Source organism: Euprymna scolopes, chromosome 13 (genome assembly GCF_053919585.1).
Source record: "Euprymna scolopes isolate OS-2025 chromosome 13, ASM5391958v1, whole genome shotgun sequence".
In the NCBI taxonomy this organism is placed as follows: domain Eukaryota; kingdom Metazoa; phylum Mollusca; class Cephalopoda; order Sepiida; family Sepiolidae; genus Euprymna; species Euprymna scolopes.
This window is the reverse complement of record NC_136494.1, coordinates 49,161,244-49,186,255: the sequence shown is the minus strand read 5'-3', so window position 1 is coordinate 49,186,255 and position 25,012 is coordinate 49,161,244. Positions and strand designations below refer to the sequence as shown.

General features: G+C 36.1%; 1 protein-coding gene across 9 annotated transcripts in view; it reads left to right on the top strand.

The window, feature by feature from the left end:
• The window catches only part of LOC145292010 (tyrosine-protein phosphatase non-receptor type 4-like), a 973,203-nt gene that overhangs the window by 199,289 nt on the left and 748,902 nt on the right, over positions 1–25,012 (top strand). For all 9 annotated transcript variants that reach the window (XR_013869534.1, XM_080138005.1, XM_080138003.1 and 6 more), the window contains one exon: positions 16,237–16,350. Coding sequence is in view for 8 of the 9 variants with exons in the window: in XM_080138005.1 (XP_079994131.1) it covers positions 16,237–16,350 (114 nt within the window). In the remaining variant the exon portion in view is untranslated. The remainder of the gene's footprint in view (positions 1–16,236; positions 16,351–25,012) is intronic.

Sequence of the window (25,012 nt, the reverse complement as noted above, 5' to 3'; positions counted from 1 at the left end):
GCAGCAGAGCATTTTTTTAATAGCACTGCCGGGATGAGATTGGGTCCACATGCTTTTGAGGTGTCTAGGTTTTTTATGATACCATATACCTGAGAAGGGGTGATTTTCAAATCATCTAGTGTGGTGTCAGTCCACAAAGGAAAGTCAGGGAGGGAGTGGTTTGCTGGGTACAATGTGGAGTTTGAGGCAAACCGACTGGCAAGCTTTTTAGCCTTCTCAGTTGCCGTGCAAACAACCTCATGATTGTTTGATAGTGAGGGAATCATTGACTGCTCATTATTTACTACACTATCGTAGATTTTCCAAAAATCATGGGTTCCTAATTTCTATGCTTCGATGCATTTGCTGGTGGTTTCAGTGTATTTTATCTTAGCTGTCGCTATTTCTCTCTTCCAATTATTTCTAGCTTCTATATAATTCTGTCTGTTTGAACTGGACTTATGTTGGATAAATCTGCAGTAGGCATGCTGCCTTCAAACAATGGCAGCTGCACAAGTAGAAATAAACCATTGAGGAGAGTGGGGCTTGCTATGTAAGGGAACATATGCTTCAATTGCAGTTTTGAACTAATTAGTGGTATCATTTGCACACTGTTCAGCTAGAAGGGAAAAGATATTACCCTATGAGGCATCTCTGATGATATCCCTGATGGCTTCCCAGTCAGCCTTTTAGTAATAGCTCGTTCTTTTGAGCAGTGGCTCTTTAGTTATGGGTCAAGAATTGAGGGCAATTTCTACCATTATCACAGTGTGATCAACATTCCCGAGTGAGCTGTGGTCAGAAATAGATCTAGAAGTGAGGCATTTTGATCTTGTTGGTCTGGGAAACGTGTCGGAAATGTAACCGTCTGTGATAAGGAATGGGATATAGAGAAGCTATGTGTTGTGCTGCCAGCTGTGTCTGTGTAGGTAGAGAATCCAAGCCAGTTACTGTGGTGGATAATGAAGTCACCAAATATATGTACTTGTGCACTAGTATTAAGGGAGAGTGCTATATCTATTCTGTCAGAGACTTTGTTTATTAGGGTACAGTCCTGGGTGGAGAGAGAGTGGTAGAGAAAATACTAGTAGCTAATATTATGTTGCATGTTAAGTCTAAAGCACATAAAGGCCTGGTCGTCTGATTCGAGTTTTGTTTCTCTAGTCGGAGGTGGGGTTACAAATATAGACTCCAAGTCCGTGCATATGTCTGTCTGAGTCCTTACGGCAGTGGGAAATAACCAGGCATGTTAAAGTGGTTAGAGGGAATGGAGAAGTATAGGTTAGTTTCACTTAGTGCTAAGATATTCGGGGTGTTTATTGGAGAAATGCTTCAACATCATCTAAATTAGTTCTAAGCCCACAAATATTTGTAAATGCAAACCTCAAGGGAGGAGGCAGGTTGGTTTTCTTTGAGTTTATGCCTGGTTTAAACGTAATTTTTACTTGTATTATCATTTCATTTTAAAAGTTTCAGTTAGGGTGAGTCAAGGGTTCAGGACAAGTGGTTGCGCAGAATATTAGACATGTAATACAAGTAGACTATTAGCTGACTCCTCATCTACAGGATTGTGGCCTCAGGAAAGTCCACCGGAGATGAGTGCAGGGTCCCTTTCCATGCACGACATGGCACTACAATCATACTGATATTATACAACTGTTGATGGAGCAGCTGCTCTAAGCACTATCACACTTTGCAGCTATCTTCGAATATAGCTCACAGTTTCCAATAACTAAATTCCCAGATTGTGATTCATGTATAAAGAAATGCACGCAAGAATTCAATGGGGCCCAGTCAAGGGCTATGCAGGCCTAAAACACTAGAAAAAGGATATTTTCTTAATCTTGATATTTTTGTGTAGTAGACTCATCATTATTCTTCCAAAACATTCAAAGTGCTAGTGCAAACACTGATCCTACTTTCTATTTCCACAAATTAGTGATGAGTGTGCAGGTCAGTACAAAAACTGGTACTCCTGCAGTATTTTACCCACCGATTTCATGATCTTAGCCGAGCGTTGACGAACGCTTTCGGCGTTAACGCCGACGAAAGCCGAGAATTCGGAGCTACGCCGACGGTGCAAGAACGCTAAAAGTATGTGAATAGCAACAACATTACAAGGAAAAGATATTACACACACACACAACAAAATGGATAAAATTAATACAGAAAAATTTGGATAAAATAAATCACAAACACTTACCGTAAGTTTTTTTAAAGTAAAATAAATTTATTTTGTTGAATATTTTTTTTTTTTTTTTGGTTCATTTTGTTTTTCGATAGTTTTTTTTTTTGGGGGGGGGGCGGGGTAAGCAACAGTAATAAACACTTCAATGCTTTTTTTTTGTTTGTTTTTAACAAAACGTTATTAAACAGTAACAATTTTTTTTTTTTTTTTTCAGTAATGTTTGTAGGAGGCGGGGGGACACAACAATTACTGTTTATCTTTAGTTCCAACTGGAAGATTTTCTACTGACTGTAGAGGCAAAGTAGGGAGCAAAGGGTTTTCAGAGGATGTGGAAAGAAGCTCGTTCCCAAACCGGGTAGCCTTCCGCGATTTGATTTATTATGGAGACAAAAGGGTTGTGTCCAAATTTTTGTCTCCACATAAATTCGCATAAATATGTTTCCAACAGCTCCCGGTTTTTTTGTTTTTTTTTTATCGCTAAATTAAATAGCTGAAATGAAAGGCTGTGTATTTTTACTTTGAACAATAAAATAACTGAAATGAAACGCTATGTGTGTAATTTCAATGAAAATTATTCATCTGCTGCGCGTTCGTTTGAAGCGCCCTGATTGGCTGATAGAGTATCGTACCGCTCGCCATGTTCCGGCGTTTTCCGACGGATGTCGATCAACGCTCGGCTAAGATCGTGAAATCGGTGGGTAAAATACTGCAGGAGTACCCAAAAACTACAAAAACTTTATGAACTTCTGTCATCACAATGTCGACTTTGAATTCCAAGCTTTGTGGTCCTTCTTTGCCACTAGCCATGGGAAGTCCCCTTGCGATGGCATAGGAGGTACAGTCAAACGGAAGATGGCAAGAACAAGTTTACAGAGTCCTGTTAATGACCAGAACTTGACATTCAAGGCAGTGGAGAAGTTCTGTCAGGAGGAGCTGAAGGTAATCCTCTTCTTTTCAATTTACAAAAAAGATATGGTTGCTGTTTGGGAGAGGATGGAAAAGCGATATGCTGAAGGAGACACAGTGTCAGGCACTCAAAGCTGTCAGTGATGATGAGAGTACTTGATCAAGAACCATACTTTCTGGACGATGCCTACATCAGAGGAGAAGTTCCTTCAACCAAACGACTATGCAGCGTTCCTGTTTGATGGGTACTGGTGGATAGTCCTTATTGATCAAGTGAATTTGCAAAATAAAGACGTCACATGCAAATTCATAGATTCTCATGGTCCAACCCAGAACAATAACTTTCACTGGCCATGTAGAGAGGATAATGCATGGGTGCCGTTTGGAAAATTCATTATGAAAATGGACCCACCCAATTGTACATCAAATAGTGGATGACAATTTAAGATAAATGAAAACCATTTTACGCATGTAAACAATACATTTAGAAATATGTAACATTTTAGTTTTGTGGTCATTATTCTTTTGTGTTCATTATTTTAGTTCATTATTCTCTACAACAATTTTCCAGATATAGAGTAGACTTGTTAGTCCCCCGATTTATTGCGGGGGACTTATGTTTTGAGGCATGTAAAATCTGGACTTAGTTATTTTTCAAAAAACAGTCTGCACTCATGGAGAGGGACTATGCATGCGCGGCTTGTTTGGTATCTTTTGGACAAGGTTTCACATAACTTTAATCAAGCGTTCAAATTTAGTTATAAAAATGAAGAAAAAACATTGAAATTTTATCTAATATCTGAAATATGAAATAAGATAAACACATATATACCTCTAAATTACACCCAGGAATCCATAAAACTTTCTTATATTTATCAACATTAGATGAAAATTGAGCATTTTCAACTACTACCTCTGATTGGAAATAGTTGGTGCACAAAAATTTTCAGTTTGGTTGGAAATACTTGGTGCATAAAAGTTTCAATTTTTATAAGGCAGTACTTTTGAAAGGAAATAGAGGTTAACCAAATAATTATACTTAATTAAATTGACAATTGGTTGAACGTACATTCTTACAATGTATGATTAAATAAATATACAAAAAAATAATGCAAAAAGCTAAAACATCTATTTATTCAATTGTGTTAATTTACTTTTCAATTCTTCTGATATCAAAATTGAAGTGGGAAGTTTTCCTTTTCTTTCTAGCTGTGCTTTTGACATATGTTGAAGCCTGTAATTGTTGCCACCATCAGCCAAAATTATTTGTTCCATTGTCTCCTGCAATATCATGAAAATGTTGTTCAACTTTGATTTTTCTAATTCTTGAAAGCTGGTTTCAACTGCTTCAATTAATTCATCAATATTCTTTCGAGCCTTTTGGTGTTGATTGGATTGTATTGAAGTAACCTAGGTCAAGCACATTCAGATCCGGACTGTTTGCAGGCTGGTTAACCAGTTCAATGTTCATCCCTAATCTCTCCAATTCTTGTTTGAACACCGGGTCCGTTGGATGTATGTGTGGCTTAGTATTGTCTTGTTGAATTATGATTTGTTGAATTATGATTCGTTGTGCAATGGATCCACTTGACCATTTGTTCCATGTGGAAACAAGGACCTTTTCAACAAGGAATTCACGAATCTGAATTTTCGTGATTGTATCCATGACTTTAGTTACCATTGTTCCAGCAGGCCTGTTTCTGCTGTTACGTTTAGCCGCCTCTTGTTTGACAAATGGCCAAATTTCAATCTTCCCGTCAAAGTAACATTTGCGATGTGGATCCCAACGGGGTCAAGTCACGGCAGCAAGAAACATTACCTTTGTAATGAAACGCTTGCTTTTAGTGGTTCTTAAATGGTCATGTTCGTCTTTGCCTAGATAAAATTTCCTTGCATTTTGGGTCATGTAAAACCATTTCTCATCAATATGTATGACATCAAACATTTCTCTAAAAGTTCCTCGATTTAAATCCGACTGCGAACGGCAAAAATGAACGCAACATTTCATGTTTTCTATCGTGAGAAGTGGTTTTACAGCATTTGAATGTGCCTGAATTTTGCCATCTTTCATCCTTGCAATCAACGTTGTCTTAGGTATTCCACATGCTTGAACAGTAGACCTCAAAGTGGTTCTTTTTCTCAAGGGAATGATGTTTATTTTTGCCAACTGTGAACTATAGTCCTTCTTTTTTCGGCCACAGAGAAACTTAGGGCTCAAAGAATCCATTGACACCAATATATCGGATGAGCTGTCTAGTGCTCGTGACCAAATTCTGCCTATAGTATTTCTTCCTATACCAAATTTTGTGGCAACATCTTTGATTGCACCTCGTTCTAGGATGCACCCTTTAGACCTTTGTAGCAACGCTTGCAGAACTGCTGTTCATCTTGAATTTGTCAATTCTCTCTTATCACTTCTGTTTTTACCTTCCATATTGGCATCAACTACATTTTCCATATTTATATAGCCACTGCGGATATTTTTAAAAATAGATTATATAACAGTCAACAAAGTAATGTGCATAGATTAAACTCTAAATGACTTTTAGAACGAAAACTGTTCTTTTTCAATTAAGCATGCTCTTAAGTACTACCAGTTACCCCCTAAAACATTGAAATGGTGCGTGACAAAACCTAAAACGCGGACAGCTTTAATTCTGCACCAACTATTTCCGACCGGAGGTAGTACGATTTTTTGAAAATTCTCAACTTTTGGCGTTAAATTTCAATGTGAAGGAATAAAATATCAAGTATGAACATATATATATATATATATTCTGAAACTTCTATCTTTTGGCTCTCTAAATATTAAAACAGATATCACCTCTGACCCCTAGAGTTGTCTTTTCTTGACCCACAAAGTTATACCCTTTTGGGGGTTCCTGCAGAAGCTGCCTCGGCATATAAATGGGCAAAAAAGTCCCACAAGCCGAACTCCCCTGGTTTTCTAAGGTTGATTTTCAGATTCTTTGGCCAAAAAAAAAACCCTCATAGGTGCCAGAAACTAAATACTTTTCAAAAAATTTACAATTTTGTAACGATGGATAGTCCTGTTTCAACACATCGCAACAGTCCTTTTTCGACTTCTTGGCCTTATTTTGGCTCGGCTCAAAAACAGGGTTCTCATTGATTGCTGGGTGTAAAATTTGGCAGTTCATCATAACTTATGTATATCTTACAGGGGTCAAAAGGATAAAAAATTCTGATGGGGATGGTGAAGTGGCCTGAATGATTTGGCATGGAATGTCTCTTATGTAAATATTTTAATTCTAGATTTTCCTATAAAAAATAGAATTTGAATGAAACATAAACTGATCGTAGACTTTTAGTTTTAAATTATCAAAATTTATTCATAACTTTTAAATTATAAGCATTTGAAGCTGAAAAATAAAACATTATCCTGAACTGTGGATTATATTGAGTCAACAGTTTTATGTTTTCATTAATATAATTCTGTTAAAAAAATATTGAAATAACTGAGTAAATAAATCTCGTATGTCACAGTATGGAGGAGTAAACAGTTCTTAGCATGAGGCCTGTGCACCTTTCAATGTCTCTTTCAAATGCCTCTACTAGGTAGATGTTGGACTGGTATTGATGTTGCATCACCTGTCTTGTTTCCCAAATAGTATTTTGATATGTGGCTGAGTTTATTGCACCGATAGAATGCATCTTAGATTTAACATTTGGAGGAGACATTTAATATTTTTTTACGAAGCAGATGCCAATCGAGGATAAGGGTTAATGAGTGTACAGTGGTCAAGGGGAACATGTCGTGTCATCATTTAGTGGAAATTTGGTAAATTAGATTACTTAAGGGGATGGCTCATCAAGAATTTGTTCAGACTTGAAGACAACTATATTGTAGTCAGTTGTAAGCAGGAAAAGGGAACAGTTCCACAGGCGTTCAATTCTAAGAAAGAAGCTTTGTTCATGGAATCTATGTTTAGGTTTAGGCACAGATAAAGATTGGGGGAAATTATTGATAGTGATTTCAGCTAGACTAGGGGTTTTTTTTTTTTTGTGATAGTCAGGCTGGGGGGGGGCATAGATTAGAGCTCAGACGAGCACTTGCTATGAAAATAATGATAAAGCAGAGACAAGCTCGAACATCTTTTCTGTGGGAAAAAGGTTGCAAGGAAGAGAAAAGGACATCTTCCACTAAACTATGAAGTTTATTTTGAACTCTGCCAAGACAGAATAAGCTTCTTCTAGCAGCTCTTGTCCAGATGTGGCAACAGTACTCCATCCTTGGACGTACTTGTCTCTTATACAGGTAGAGAATTGCATCAGCAGTGAGATATCTACTGGAGCAGTAGATCGATCCCACCATTTTTGCAGTAGCCTTGACAACGGGTTTGATGTATGTGTTCTATTTCAGATCGGGAGTAAAGATCAGACCTAGAAGTTTGTCAGAGCATGGAGCCATTCATTTCAATTGATCCCAGATGGGGATCAGAGCATTGATGATAAAAAGATAGAAGCTTGGTCTTAGATGCATTAAAATTAACCAGCCACCTCTTTCCTCATTGTACTACAAGATCAAGATCAAAGGAGAGAGAAACCGAAAGAACAGTCATTTACAGCCTTTGAAGTGTTGCCATAGATGGTAGTGTCTTCAGCATAAATGTCTACAAATTATCTTTGGATGTGATTTGGTAAATAATTAATGTAGATCAGGAAGGGAGTTGGGCCCAGGATGGTCCCCTGAGGGAATCCAGCATTAATATTGTGAGCTTCTGGTTTCTGGCTATCAGTCACTACTCTTATGAACCTATCAGAGGACAATGATTTAATAATTGAAAAGACATTTCCAGCTATATCACAGGTGGAGGTTTTGTGGAGTAGATTTCATGCCATACCCTGTCAAGGGCAATTGCTCTAGAAAGGAAGCCTCCATCAAGAGATCTACTAATCTTATGAGATATAACTGTTAGCATATCTGCTATAGATCTAGTTGAACGGAAGCCATATTGCATGTCATTGAGGAGGTTATTTTTGCTGAGGTGGTTGACTACTTCTCTATTTAACAGATTCCAGCAATTTATTCATGACACACAAGAGACTGATTGGTCTGTATTGAGAGGAAGATAAGCGATGTCCTTAATTTTTAAATACAGAATATACTGATGAGATTTCCAGAGTGTTGTGAAGCAAGTCTCCTTAAGACAATGCTTAAACAGCTTTCTAAGTGTGGAAGCTTGTTTAGGTTGAAGCTTTTTGAGCTCTATAATAGGAATGCCGTCAAGGCCAATTGCTTTACTGGAATTGAGGTTTTTGATTAGCTCGGCACTATCACGCACAGATATTTATATGTGACATAGCATGTTTACAGACACAGGAGGAAATAAGTGGGTTTGGTGGAGGGTAGAATTAGCTGCAAAGTTTTTGGTTTTGTCCGATGCTGATGAGATTACCTCAGGTCCATTAATGATGATTGAGATAGAACACGCATTTCTATTTAGGACCCTGTTTATTATTTGCCAAAATTAGTCGGAACCAAGCCGCTGCTCAGCTACTTTGGACTTGACAGACTGAGCATACAACTCTCTTGTGTTGTTTATTACTCTTTTATAGTGGTTGCTGGCAGTCCTGAAGGCGGCTTTAGTCTCAGTACATCTATTATGTTGGAAGCAATGGAAATAGTGATTTTTGTGCGCATTGGCAGCAGCATATTCTGGAGAGAACCATGGCTGACTGCTAGGTTTTGCGGGAATATTTGGGAGGGTATGAAACAGCCTATACCCACAATTAACCATTCTGTGAATTCTGGGGACACAGTCTTTGTAAGCATGGAACGTGGAAGTAGATCTGATATAAATGTATGATAGCTATCCCAGTCAGCCATAGAGTACTGATATACTATACAATCGAAAGATGTATCACAGGACTTATTACATTTTGTTTTTATTTTAACTGAGAAAACGGAATGATAAAAAAGTCCCAGTGGGAGAACAGAGGATGAATATAGCTTAGGGCAAGTCGTGAGAAAAATGTCTACGACACTTGCATATGGACCATCAGTGTCATGCACACTGGTGTGTTTGTGAACAATCTGTGTTAGGTTATAAGCAATGAAAAAATTGTGACAGAACCTCCCCTCATCATCTGTTTTGTTTGAGTGGGCTAGCTATTCCACATTGTTAACTTTGAAGTCGCAATGTCGTAGGTATAAAAAAATGTAAATAAAGAAAAACGTATGAAGGAAACGGCCTGTTATAAAATAAAACGAAACCAAAATACAAAAAAGAAATAGCACCGTTGTCAGTTTGCTCAGTATTATCGTAAGCGAAAAAAGAAAAAAAAGCAATGATATCCCTGACTTGCATGTATTTTGTTTGACGGATTGTTTTTTGTTTTTTTTGAGGGGGGTATCAAAAAATGCATGGTTCACTGTACATTTTATCTCAAGTCAGTCCTATTCAAATGTATATAAGCTTGTGACTGAAAATGGTAGGAAATTTGTACAATTTACAAAAAAAAAGCTGTAAATTCAGGTCTTTTTAAGATACTAGGATAAAATATTGAACATATTCTTAGTTTCATTTTAATGTCTTTAAGTAGAAACATCATAAAAACAGCTAAGAAACATGGTAAGGTTTTATCATAATATGAAGTATTATTCTGATGACCATTATCATTTGTCATTGTCACATCATGAAAAATCCAAGATAGCAATCAGGAAATTCATCATGGCCACCATGACACAATTCAAAGAAATTATTAACAAAATATGGCTTGCAAAATATCAAATTAAAGAAAATTTTGTACAGATTAGAATTATGTTTTCAAGTACATTAAACTAATTAGCATAATTAAGTTTCATTTTAACATCTTTAAGTGGAAACATCATAAAAACAGCTAAAAAAAATAATGGAAGGTAAAGCTTTATCATCTTGCAAAATATTATTCTGATGGAAATTTTGTCATTATTACACCATGAAGAACCAAGATGGCGACCGGGAAATCCCAGATGGCGTTGACGATACAATTCAAAGAAATATGGCTTGTAGCATATCAAATGAAAGAAAGTTTTGCACAGATTACAATTATGTTTGCAAGTAACTGATTAGCATAATTAAGTTTCATTTTAACAACTTTAAGTTGCCGTGACAATTATTGGGTAGATTTCTACTACTATTTTGTATACTTTTTATTCTTAAGTCATTGTCGAGACTTCAAAAATTTCAAAAGACCTTGAGACCATTTTTTGTTCTCCTGTAATGCTCGACACTACTTGTTTTTTAAACAGAATAAACATTTACAACACCAAAATTTTATCACGGTAGGTAGAAGAGTAACTTAGCTTGCCTTTGGTAACATTTATTTGTCATATTTGGTTTGGGACCACTTTTTAAAACCCAGTAAATGTTATCAGTGGATTGTGTATTTTAACTCATTTAAATGCCTTTTTTAAAAAAGTTAAAAAAAAAAAAAAAATGTTGTCAAGTGAAGCCGTTTGAATTAAAATTAAACAAAAACAATTTTTTTAACGAAATAAAACAAAATTAGTGTTATTTTTGTTATCCTATTTTCAAGTTACAATATCTTTTTTTTATTACATTGTTTGGTGAAAGTACAGAATAGTTACAAAACACTCTATCCTAAGAATGGGTTTCTAAATAAAGCACTGCAGAAATTTGGGGGACTCTGTTTTAAAGTTGCACCCCCCCTTCCTTCAAGTAAAAAATTATCCAAAATTCAGGAAATCAACCAATTTTAATTAAAAGTAACAGAATATAATATATAAAAATGATATTTTTGGATGCATCATTTGTTGTACTATCCTGTTTGGACACATTTTTCATTCTATTTAAGATACAAATAAACTTTTGGTACTTATACACTTATGGTATCGTGCTGAAATAATGTTATTATTTAGAAATCTATTCTTAACATGAGAGGGAGGGTGTTTTGTAATTATACAGTATTTTCACATCACAATTTAATAATAATAATAGAGATATTGTAAAACTTGAATTTAATTTGAAAATGCTATTTTAAAAAAATAGCATGATTACCTAAGTGCATAAGCACCAAACTTTCTGCTATTCAATATTTTGCTTGAATTGAATAATTTTTAAAAACTTTGTTTCCAACACTAAAATAGAACATTACTGTGATAGACATAAAGAGAACCTACCTCAGAAACAGGCGAGAATCTGTCTCGGCAGCTGAAAGACAGAAAAAGAAAAGAAGAGGCTAAGATGCTGGCTGTTTTCTTTTAAAGCCTCCGGTCACGCGTAGATCTCGAGCAGTCTCGTGTGGTATATGCAAATTGGGTGTGCTCGAAACATTATAAAAGGCGAGTCGCTGGGAGGAGTGGGAGAAGCGTTTAAGCCACCAAAGTGTTTAATCCCACTAATGACGGCCGTCCAGCTAAACAAACAAAAAGTGAGGCCAGTGCTCGATTATAGGGAGTTAAACAAACACGTGAACCCCTTTACGGCTCGCGCAGATGTGTGCGCTGATAAATTACGAGAATTGCGGCAAGTAGGGTCTAATGTGTGCATGCTTGATCATTAGAAGGCGTACTTTCAAGTGTGTGTACACCAGTCACTATGGCCTTATCAGACAGTTCTGGTTAAAGGGAAGAGATACTGCTTAATCCCTATGGGGTTTGGACTCAACGTGGTGCTATCAATTATGCAAACGATTGTTGACACCATTCTAGCTCAGGATGAGTGCATAAGGCAGGCAATATCTGCATATATTGATGACGTTTACGTGAATGAAGGGGTTGTATCCACGACGCGTGTAGAGGAGAATCTCCACAACTTTGGACCTCAGTAAGGAGACGGAGAGACTACAGGATGGCACACAGGTCCTCGGTTTACAGGTCCGGGAAGAAGACGGCATCCTGCATTAGAAACGGGGAAATGAAGTTCCAGACATGCCCCGCGATGTCACGCAAAGAAACATATTTTCTTGGTGCAGAAAATTGGTTGGACACCTCCCTGTGGGCGGCTGACTTCATGTTGCGGTGGCGTTCAGAAAGAGGAGAATGTCTGAGGTCACCACTGAATGGGACGATGTGATACACGGCGCCCCTCTCAACACAATGCTGGAGGACTCTGCACAGGGCAGATGGTGCATCGACAGCCGGGACCTGAGTGTGTGAACAAGGCGGATTGTTTAACAAGAGTTCCCCACAAATGGATTGACACCACTAGAAGAACCATCGAACCCATACAACCAGCCTATGCCGCAGCCGCGTGTTCTGCTCAGTTTGATCGAATCAAAGAAGTCCACCACCAAAGTGGACATCCAGGGATCAAGCGGACCTTGTATTTCGCTAAGTCGGATGACCCTGAAATACGAAAAGCAGATGTTAAAAGAGTGGTTGAGAGCCGCGTAGCTTGCCAATCCATCGACCCGGCATCCGTGCGCTGGGAAAAAGGAAAACTGGACGTAAAGAACCACTGGAGCCAGCTGGCGATAGATGTTACTCACCACAATGGCGAGGATTACCTAACGCTCATTGACTGCGGCCCATCTAGGGTTGAGATATGGCGGCCGCTCCGCTGGCAAGATACGGCAGCTGTCATCCGTTAACTAAACGGCATCTTCCTCGAATGTGGCCCCCAACGGAGATGCTAACTGACAATGGCACCACTTTCACCAATGAACAATTCAGAAAGTTTGCCGATGGCTGGGAAGTACATCTGTGGTTCTGATGTGCCTACGTACCGAGCGGGAATGGGATTATTGAGAAGAACCATAGGTCTGTTAAAACTATCGCTGCCGAACAGGCTGTGCGGTGTCTGAAGCAGTTTATTTATACAATGTGATCTCAAAGAATGCTGTATCACCCTCTACAGCGCCGGTCGACACATTGTACGGGTATCACGTTAAAGTGAAGAGCATAGAAACGAACCCAGTACTTGAGACGAAAGTAACTGGAGGGAAACCGGAAAAAGGGGATGTTGTCTGGATCAAGAACCTGTGCGGTAAATGTACCACTCAGTGTGGACTTGAGCGCATCACTGAAGTCATCAGCAAACAAGCAGTGTGTGTCGACAGTGTGCCCCGTCACATTAAGGACTTACGGCCGACAACACAATCACGGCTACCCGTGAACAACGGGAGCGAATCTGACTTCGAGTCAGGGATCAGTGAGACATCGCTCTAGTTCACAGGAGCTCCCTCAGAAGGTGACTCTGATATCAGTAGCCTTCCTAGCGGAAGCGGTATTCTTCAACCCCCAGTCTGTGGATGAGAGCTTAAGCAAAGAAGAGGCATGCATCGTTTCCCTTTGGAGAAGCACCCGGCGACGGCGATCCCCACCCCATTGCCATTTCTGTGATCATGAGATCAGGAAGAAGTGTGATAGACATAGAGAGGACCTACTTCAGAAACGGGTGAGAATCTGTTTCGGCAACTGAAAGACAGAAAAAGAAAAAAAAAGAGGCCCAAGATGCCGGCTGTTGTCTTTTAAAACCTCCGGTCACGCGTAGATCTCGAGCAGTCTCGTGTGGTATATGCAAATTGGGTGTGCCTGAAACATTATAAAAGGCGAGTCGCTGGGAGAAGCATTTAAGACATGCGAATAGAGAATGTCGACGTGTATCTCATGTTGTGAACAACAGACTCTACTCGACTCAACTTGTGACTAGTAAACCTCTGCTTGACGTTTTAACTGAAAAGTTTTGTTGCTTTGTATTAGACAAAGACTTTTGATACAAACTATTCTTTTCCTTTTCATAATCAAAAACTGATGTTTTCTAAATAATAAAAAATAATATTTTCTAAATAATAAAAAAATAAAAATGTATCCTCCCTTGCTGCAACGTTTTATGAATTTACATGACGGCATCACACATCACGGACTGCACTCAAAAAACAAAATAGTCAAATATCGGCGCTCGCTATCAGTTCTATCAATGTACACATAAAAAGTTCTTAACCAGTTCTTTTCAAATTTTATAACAAAAATATATTAGCTATTACATATTCTTTGAACGAAGTTTCTATCTTGATTTACTTTTATATTAGAAAGTCTTAACTTCAAGATGTTCTAACTTTTGACTGGAATGTTGCACGTGTTTTGTTCAAATTCTGTGAAAAAGACATTTCTTTTCTCTTATTGTTTTAAAAATATGAAACATCATTGACTAGTAGAACTTGTCAAGTATTTATATGAGCAGATCTAAAATGCGGGCATCCGAAAAATCATCTATCGCTCACAGACACGCCATGGCAGCGTGTTTTATTGTTAATAGGTGGAATTAAATTGCAATTTCCTGGAATATACAAATCATAACAAAAATATTAAAATGCCATTTTAAAGAAAATTTTATTTTGAATTCTGTCATATAAATTTTATATTGATTGATGTAGGAGAAATCAATAAATTACTGATTTAAAAACTATGACTGTCAAATTAAGTTGCAGAATGTGCCTTGTTCAGTGTACTCTATATCCTTTGTTATTATTACTCACAGCACAGCTTTCATATTTGCCCTATATTGTCCCCATCATGATGGAGTACTAATTTTGAGAGTATCACTGCAAAAATTGATCATATTTTCTTTGCTCACTCCTTTGCTAACATTCGTGTGTGTGGAGATTTCAATGTTCATAATATTGAATGGCTGATCCACTCAAACAATGGTGAAGGGAAATTCTGTGATGATTTCTTTTTTTGCTTACAATCTAACCCAGATTGTCGATGAACCCACATAACTTTATTCAATGATATATTTGAGACTATCAGGCAAGTTAAAAATGATATCACCATCATTAATTTTATTTCTCCAATCACTTGGTTTTCTCAAGATTTAATCAAAGTGTAATAAAACCTGATATTCCTCTCCATGCAATGGCTGACTGGGACAGTTTCTGAATGTTCATATCAGAAATACCTTTTGCTCTATGTTAAAAAAAGATGCGTCCTCTATCACATCCAACTTCATTTGGCTGTCAGTATAGACAGTTACATGCCTTTCAAAAAATTCCAGCAGAAACCAAATAGCCAGACATGGTACACCCCTAAATGTGCTGCTGTCATTACATACAGTAATCACTATTTCAATTGCTTTCAATAAAATAGATGTTTAGAAACTAAAGTCACTTTTAAGAGTGTCAGCAACTACTACAAAAGAGTTATAGAACACATAAGAGAGTCCTTTGCTCTGATTATCGAGTCTAAAATAGCTGAGCAACGGTTTGGTTCTCACAAGTTTTCGTGCATAGCAAACAGGGGTCTGAACAGATGCATATCCTCCATACCAACTATCATCAACGGACCTGAGGCAATTATGTCGGCATCTGACAAAGCCAAACTCTTCGCTAAGAACTTTGCATTTAACTGTCTGATCAGGACCGTCTACTCCTTGAATTTCCTTCAAGGACTGAAAATACTCTAAGCAACATACATATATCTGCCTTTGCTAGACTTATCAAGAACCTTGATTCCAGCAAGCAACTGGTTCTGACAATCATAGTGCTCTAAAAACTTCAACCAGAACTAGCTCCTATACTCTCATCTTAAGGAAGTACCCTACTTTCATTAACTTCTGGGACCTGAAATGGAAGATCTACATCAGATTCGTTGCCAAAATCATTGGAAAAATGGTTGGATCATCTACCGCTCCAGAAAGTATTTCACTCCTGACAATCCTCTATCTGTACAAGAGCTAAATACCTACTCAAATGGGGTACTGTTGCCACATCTGAGGAGGAGTTCCTAAGTGTATCTTTCCTGCCTTGACAGACTGCAAAACCGCCTTCGAGGTACTAATGTGATAGCAAGAATTAGGAGTGGGTGGAGTAAATTCAAGGAACTTTTGCCATCATTATTAACCAGGAGAGTATTACCATTATCAACTAAGCATGTGTATGCATTTTAATGACATATGGAAATGAACTCTGGACAGTGATGGTTGAGTACGTATATTGCATGGAAAAATTGATTTGACATTGATACGTTGCATGTAAAACAAAAACCGAATACAATGATCTACAAGATATCCAAATTATGCTAAGTAAAAATAATTTTAATGTCTTGAAATAATTTAAAATTATTAGTGTGATTTAATAGTAAAAACAGAACCTTTAATCATCCCAGTATTTTATTTTCATTTTTTAATGAAATTTGTGATCAAATTAATATATTTTCCCCTTATTTTTAAAATTTAAATTTGCATTTGTTTATTTTTCAGAAAAGGAGCAAAGCACAAACATTGTTAGATAAAGTCTACGACCATCTTGAACTTATAGAGAAGGATTACTTTGGTCTTCAATTCTTAGAGGTTACTCCAACACCTGAAGGAATGGTAAATATTATTTTTAGTCCAAATTTGATTATAATCATCCCAATACAATTTCTCCCTTAATGAACACATACTTTGCTTAAATTTTAGAATTTAATTTGGATTATTTTTATATTTACAAAAACTGTTGAATTATATAATTTTCTAAATTATTGTTTTAATAATCAATTGTAGTTGTTAAATTTTATGCATGATATTTAAAAAAAAACATTGTTCTACCTTTTTGGATAAGATTCTTACAGATAAAATTCTTAAACAATCCTCATTATACTTATGAGTCCTATCTTTTTTGTAAGACTTGAGAATGCAATCCCCTGGACCAATATAATTTCATCATAGAATCTTGATTATTGTACATAAGTAAATCCACTTTTATTATCTGGTATTTGTTTATCTTTCACGTCTGCTAATCTCCAATTTATTTACATTCAAAATTATTCTGATACTTTTTCATTATTGTTTCATGCTTAGGTTAATTTTTCCTATTTAACATACAAAGAATTTAGCACATTAATTTGATAAGTATATCAAATTGGGTGTGCCCGAAACATTATAAAAGGCGAAGACATGCGAATAGAGAACGTCGATGTGTATCTCATGTTTCCTCTTTCTCTTTGAATTTCTTTGGAATTCATAATAAACATTTACAAGTTTTGTCTTTTCAAGACAAATTCATTATGATATAATTCTAGCCTACTTTGAGTTTATTCAACCAATAAACTGATGCTGTAATGATTTATGATTTTGTTTACTTATTTTGCTCCATCCAGATTCTAATAATGCTTTTGAAAATGAATTACTCAAGTATCAATCTCTTTTTTATTGGTGATAGTTTATTGGACAAAAGATTGAAATTTCTTTCTTTAGGTTATCATTTGATGGACGAGGCTGTTGCAAACAAATTCTAATGCATCGGTATAGAATATCATCAACTTGACCAAATTTGAATATGTCAGTAGTGGTAAAGCTGTTGATTGTTCTTGATATATAAAACAAATATTCCTTCCCACTTGAATTTAACATATTGATATGTTTTTTTTTTGTCATAGGAGTCACCACTTATCAAGGCCGGAGGCCACTCATGGACAAGGGTTAATGAGTGTACAGTGGTCAAGGGGAACATGTCGTAGTCATCATTAGTAGCAAAAATGTGGTAAATTGGATTACTTAAGGGGATGGCTCATCAAGAATTTGTTTACGATGGATTTGAAGATAACAATATTGTAGTCAGTTGGAAAGCAGGAAAAGGGAACAGAGTTCTACAGGCATGCAATTCTAAGAAAGAAGCTTGTTCATGGAATCTATGTTTAGGTTTAGGCATAGATAAAGATTGGGGGAAATTATTGATGATGATTTCAGCTAGACGAGTGTTTTCGCAACGTCTCTTCTGTGGGAAATTTTAAACAAGTTAGCATAACACGTTACCACAACAAGTTACTACAACCCCATAGATCAGTTATTTTCAATTTAGTCAAACTAGTTTTAATTGTTCAGGGAGATGTTTACATGTTACATTCTAGATCACTCATAAATGTGGATATAAGAAAGAAACAACAACAACTGAGTGAAGAATGACATCGCCAGAGAAAAATTGCTAAATAATCAATTTGCAATAAGAAATGAACCAGATAACAAGTATTACAAACAAATTCTTAAATCAGATTAAGTCTTTCATTCTTTCATCTCACTGTGTCTGCTACATGTGAAACCTTAAATAAAATATTGTCCATTGATTGATGAATTATACAGTGGAGTTAGTTATATTCATTTCAAAGTACAGCTGAGTTTTATTCAGTCAATAAGAGCTGGATTCAAATGAATTAGAATTCAGATAAAGATATAAAGGTATAATGTAACCAATGAATAATATACATACACATTATACAACTAGTATTGATTAAAGGAATGTAAAAATATTTAAAGCAAAATAAGAAAAATTACAAATTTAATTTTTAGCCTTAAAATAATTGTCCTATTTATGATTATCATGAAGTCAGTTTTTAATAATTCTAGTTATAAACGAATAATTACATTAGAAAATAATGATTTTGAAATTACTTTATATAACTAGTGATATAAAGCTCAAAATTTACTCTTTCAGTTTGCTAACACATGCAAGATTCAAAAATTCTCTGATCAAAAAGAATAAAATATTTTACACACTAAAATCTACCAAAACCTTGATTGATAAAAATAATAAACTTTATATCACACATGTAAAATGTCATTTGAAAGAGAAGGATACTATCTGAAACCACAAAACAAAGAAGTTTACAGTATTTTTATTCAATTTCTGATCAGTTTGATGAGTTATAATGAAAATCAACATCAGATGTCAGTCTCTTTGTGCTATGAAAATAGTCTATTTTTGCATTTTTAACTTAAACAAAATTGCTTTTTCACCCACCCCCCAGGAAAACTCATTTTACATAATATAAACCCTACATTTAAAATCAATCCTAAACAATTTAAATAATTATTCCTATACAATTTACATACTACTGTGTTGAGCAAAAATAGGGAAGGAAAAAAAAGAAAGGCTTTTGTTTTTGCAGAACATAATTAAATTTTACAAAAGAGAATAGAAAACAAAAAAAGAACATCAATGTAGGTGCATTTCATCTCAGGAAGCCACTAGACAGCCTGATCTGGTAGCACCAGAGGGGCCTTAGGTGTTGGTGGTTCACCAAAGAGTTCCTTAATAGACTATTGTGGCGTTAATCAGTGTCACGGATTTGTCTTCTTCCTCTCCTTTTTTGTTGGGGTTGCCCTTCTGGGGAATAGGAGAAGAGGACACTACTGATGGGGGGGTAAAGGAACTTTTATTGATGTGTAAAAACAAAAAAGATAACAATAATGATACAATAATTCATTTATGTTGAGGGCAGGAGAAGAAAAAATACAAAAGTGGTTAGTAGGACCCTCCCAACTTCGTCTAGTTGATAGACCACCTGTTTCAATTCGGTTTGTAAAGGAACCTGAGGTCCTGCACAACAGTCTCTAAGTGGAGATGCTCTCTAGATGGGACGAAATGGAGAAAAGAAGTAGATCATGTTAATGTTATTTACTTTTGAAAAATTAAGTGACAAATATTTATAAGTCCGAGTATATTTTTTTCTTTCTTTTTAAGGCATTGTCTATATGATTTAATATTTTGTCCTGCTTTGTTATTGTGGGAAGGATGAAATTTACATTTATTGTGTTTTTTTGTGTTTGTGATCAAATTACTTGATATTATGAATCAACAATTGAATTTTTCGATATCTGGATTCTTTATTATGCTATGTTCATTTTCCGACCACTTGGTTGTCTCAGTTAAGATAAAAACGAAATGTAAAAAGTCCTTCAACATACTTCTCCATCGGACAGTATATTGATTTTCTATGGCTGACTGGGATAGCTTTCGTACATTTATCTACCTTTAGATACCATGTTTAAAAGAATGTGTCCTCCATAGTATCAGATCTGATGTAATGGTTAATTGTAAGTATAAATTGCTTCATACCCTCCAAAGAATTCCAGCAAAAACCTAACAGCCAGCCATGGTTCTGTTCAGAATGTGCTGCTGCCATTGTGCACAGAAATCACTATTTCCATTGTTTTCATCGTAATAGATGTACTGAGACTAAAGCTGCTCTCAGGACTGCCAGCAACCACTGTAAAAGAGTAATAAAGAATGCAAAAAAGTTGTATGCTCAGTCCGACAAGTCTAAAGAAGCTGAGCAGTGGCTTGGTTTACACCAATTTTGGCAAATAACATACAGGGTCCTGAATAGAAATGTGTGCTCTATTTCAACTCATCATCAATGGACCTAAGGTAATCTTGTCAGCATCAGACAAAGCCAAACTCTAAAAACTTTGCAGCTAATTTTACCTTATGCGATCAGGGCCGCCAAACCCCTATATTTTCTCCTGTGTCTGAAAATATGCCATGCGACATACAAATATGTCATCAAGCTAATCAAAAACCTCGATTCCAGTAAAGCAACTGGCCCTGATGGCATTACTATTATAGTGCTGAGAAAGCTTCAACCAGAACTAGCTCCCATACTTACAAAACTGTTTAAGCATTGTCTTAAGGAGAATTGCTTCCCAACATCCTAAAAAACCTCATCAGTATGTCCCGTATTTAAAAATTAAGGTGATCACTCATCTCCCTTTCAATACAGACCAATCAGTCTCCTGTACGTCGTGAGTAAGTTCATAGAAACTGTTAAATTGAGAAGTAGTCAACTACCTTGGCAAAAATAATCTTTGTGACATGCAATATGGTTTCCATTCTGCAACATCTACAGCAAATGTGCTTACAGTTATATCTCATAGGATTAGCGAATCTCTCAACGAAAGCTTCCTTTCATGGGCAAATTGCCTTGACATACCAAAGGCCTTTGATAGGGTATGGCATAAAGGTCTACTCCACAATATCTCCAGTCACAGTATAGCTGGAAATGTCTTTTCAATTATTAAATCATTTCTCTCTGATAGGTTCATAAGAGTAGTGGTTGATGGGCAGAAATCAGAAGCTCACAAGATTAATGCTGATGACACTACCATCTATGGCAACACTTCAAAGGTCATAAACAACCAAGTTCTCTCTGATTCTCTCTCCTCTAATCTTGATCATGTGGTGCAATGGAGAAAGAGGTGGCTGGTTAGTTTTAATGCATCTACAATCAAGCTTCTATCTTTACATCATCAACACTCTGATCCCGGTCTGGCATCAATCGAAATGAATGGCTCTCGTCTTGGATAGGCTCCATGTTTTGACAAACTTCTAGGTCTGACTTTTACTCCTAATCTTAAATGGAGCATGTACATCAAATCTGTTTACAAGGCTACTGCAAAAATGGTGGGATCGTTCTACCACTCCAGTAGATATCTCACTGCTTATGCAATTCCCTACCTGTGTAGTACATCCAATGATAGAGTACTGTTATCACATCTGGGCAGGAGCTGCTAGAAATATCTTATCTTGCCTTGACAGAGTTCAAAATAGACTTCATAGCCTAGTAACCTCTTTCCCACAGAAGAGACGTTGTGAGCCTGTCTCTGCTTTATTGTTATTTTCATGGCAAGTACTCATCTGACCTCCAATGTATAGTCCTTCCCCTTCTTGGCCTGACTTTCTTGAAAAATATTTGTCTAACTGAAACTACTATCAATAATTTCCCCCACTCTTTATCTGTGCCTAAACTCAAACGCAGATTCCATGAACAAAGCTTCTTTCTTAGAACTACATACCTGTGGAATTCTGTTCTGTTTTCCTGCTTTCCAACTGACTACAATATGGTTGTGTTAAAGTCCCACCTGAAGAGATTCTTGATGAGCCGTCCCCTTAAGTAATCCAATTTACCAAATTTTCACTATTAATGATTACTATGATATTTTCCTATTGACTACAGTATACTCTTTAACACTCATTCTCTTATTCTCTTTAACCCTTATTCTCGAGTGGCCTCATAAGTGGTGACTCCTTTGTTAATAAAAACAAATGTCAGCATTGTTTCTTTTAATGGTTTGTTTGTGAATACCATTTTTTTCTTTTCTGATTAATCTTAGAATTAGTAAAATCCATGGGATTCATCTAGCTTTCGGTTATAGCGTATTGATGATGATCTACCCTATTTCTGTTATAGCGTGATGATGATCTACCCTATTTCTTTCATAGTGTGATGATGATCTACCCTATTTCTGTTATAGCGTGATGATGATCTACCCTATTTCTGTTATAGCGTGATGATGATCTACCCTATTTCTGTTATAGCGTGATGATGATCTACCCTATTTCTGTTATAGCGTGATGATGATCTACCCTATTTCTTTCATAGCGTGATGATGATCTACCCTATTTCTGTTATAGCGTGATGATGATCTACCCTATTTCTGTTATAGTGTGATGATGATCTACCCTATTTCTGTTATAGCGTGATGATGATCTACCCTATTTCTGTTATAGTGTGATGATGATCTACCCTATTTCTGTTATAGCATGATGATGATCTACCCTATTTCTGTTATAGCATGATGATGATCTACCCTATTTCTTTTATAGCATGATGATGATCTACCCTATTTCTGTTTTAGCATGATGATGATCTACCCTATTTCTATTATAGTGTGATGATGATCTACCCTATTTCTGTTATAGTGTGATGATGATCTACCCTATTTCTGTTATAGTGTGATGATGATCTACCCTATTTCTTTTATAGCATGATGATGATCTACCCTATTTCTATTATAGCGTGATGATCTACCCTATTTCTGTTATAGCGTGATGATGATCTACCCTATTTCTATTATAGCGTGATGATGATCTACCCTATTTCTATTATAGCGTGATGATGATCTACCTTATTTCTGTTATAGCATGATGATGATCTACCCTATTTCTGTTATAGCATGATGATGATCTACCCTATTTCTTTTATAGCATGATGATGATCTACCCTATTTCTTTTATAGCATGATGATGATCTACCCTATTTCTGTTATAGCATGATGATGATCTACCCTATTTCTATTATAGTGTGATGATGATCTACCCTATTTTTGTTATAGTGTGATGATGATCTACCCTATTTCTGTTATAGTGTGATGATGATCTATCCTATTTCTGTTATAGTGTGATGATGATCTACCCTATTTCTTTTATAGCATGATGATGATCTACCCTATTTCTGTTATAGCGTGATGATGATCTACCCTATTTCTTTTATAGCATGATGATGATCTACCCTATTTCTATTATAGCGTGATGATCTACCCTATTTCTGTTATAGCATGATGATGATCTACCCTATTTCTATTATAGCGTGATGATGATCTACCCTATTTCTATTATAGCGTGATGATGATCTACCCTATTTCTTTTATAGCATGATGATGATCTACCCTATTTCTGTTATAGCATGATGATGATCTACCCTATTTCTTTTATAGCATGATGATGATCTACCCTATTTCTTTTATAGCATGATGATGATCTACCCAATTTCTATTATAGCGTGATGATCTACCCTATTTCTGTTATAGCGTGATGATGATCTACCCTATTTCTATTATAGCGTGATGATGATCTACCCTATTTCTGTTATAGCATGATGATGATCTACCCTATTTCTGTTATAGCATGATGATGATCTACCCTATTTCTGTTATAGCATGATGATGATCTACCCTATTTCTTTTATAGCATGATGATGATCTACCCTATTTCTTTTATAGCATGATGATGATCTACCCTATTTCTATTATAGTGTGATGATGATCTACCCTATTTCTATTATAGCGTGATGATGATCTACCCTATTTCTTTTATAGCATGATGATGATCTACCCTATTTCTATTATAGCGTGATGATCTACCCTATTTCTGTTATAGCGTGATGATGATCTTCCCTATTTCTATTATAGCGTGATGATGATCTACCCTATTTCTATTATAGTGTGATGATGATCTACCCTATTTCTGTTATAGCATGATGATGATCTACCCTATTTCTGTTATAGCATGATGATGATCTACCCTATTTCTGTTATAGCATGATGATGATCTACCCTATTTCTTTTATAGCATGATGATGATCTACCCTATTTCTTTTATAGCATGATGATGATCTACCCTATTTCTATTATAGTGTGATGATGATCTACCCTATTTCTGTTATAGTGTGATGATGATCTACCCTATTTCTGTTATAGTGTGATGATGATCTACCCTATTTCTGTTATAGTGTGATGATGATCTACCCTATTTCTGTTATAGTGTGATGATGATCTACCCTATTTCTGTTATAGTATGATGATGATCTACCCTATTTCTTTTATAGCATGATGATGATCTACCCTATTTCTGTTATAGCGTGATGATGATCTACCCTATTTCTTTTATAGCATGATGATGATCTACCCTATTTCTATTATAGCGTGATGATCTACACTATTTCTGTTAAAGCGTGATGATCTACCCTATTTCTGTTATAGCATGATGATGATCTACCCTATTTCTGTTATAGCATGATGATGATCTACCCTATTTCTGTTATAGCGTGATGATGATCTACCCTATTTCTGTTATAGTGTGATGATGATCTACCCTATTTCTGTTATAGTATGATGATGATCTACCCTATTTCTGTTATAGCATGATGATGATCTACCCTATTTCTGTTATAGCATGATGATGATCTACCCTATTTCTGTTATAGCATGATGATGATCTACCCTATTTCTGTTATAGCATGATGATGATCTACCCTATTTCTGTTATAGCATGATGATGATCTACCCTATTTCTGTTATAGCATGATGATGATCTACCCTATTTCTTTTATAGCATGATGATGATCTACCCTATTTCTTTTATAGCATGATGATGATCTACCCTATTTCTATTATAGTGTGATGATGATCTACCCTATTTCTGTTATAGTGTGATGATGATCTACCCTATTTCTGTTATAGTGTGATGATGATCTACCCTATTTCTGTTATAGTGTGATGATGATCTACCCTATTTCTGTTATAGTGTGATGATGATCTACCCTATTTCTGTTATAGTATGATGATGATCTACCCTATTTCTGTTATAGCGTGATGATGATCTACCCTATTTCTTTTATAGCATGATGATGATCTACCCTATTTCTATTATAGCGTGATG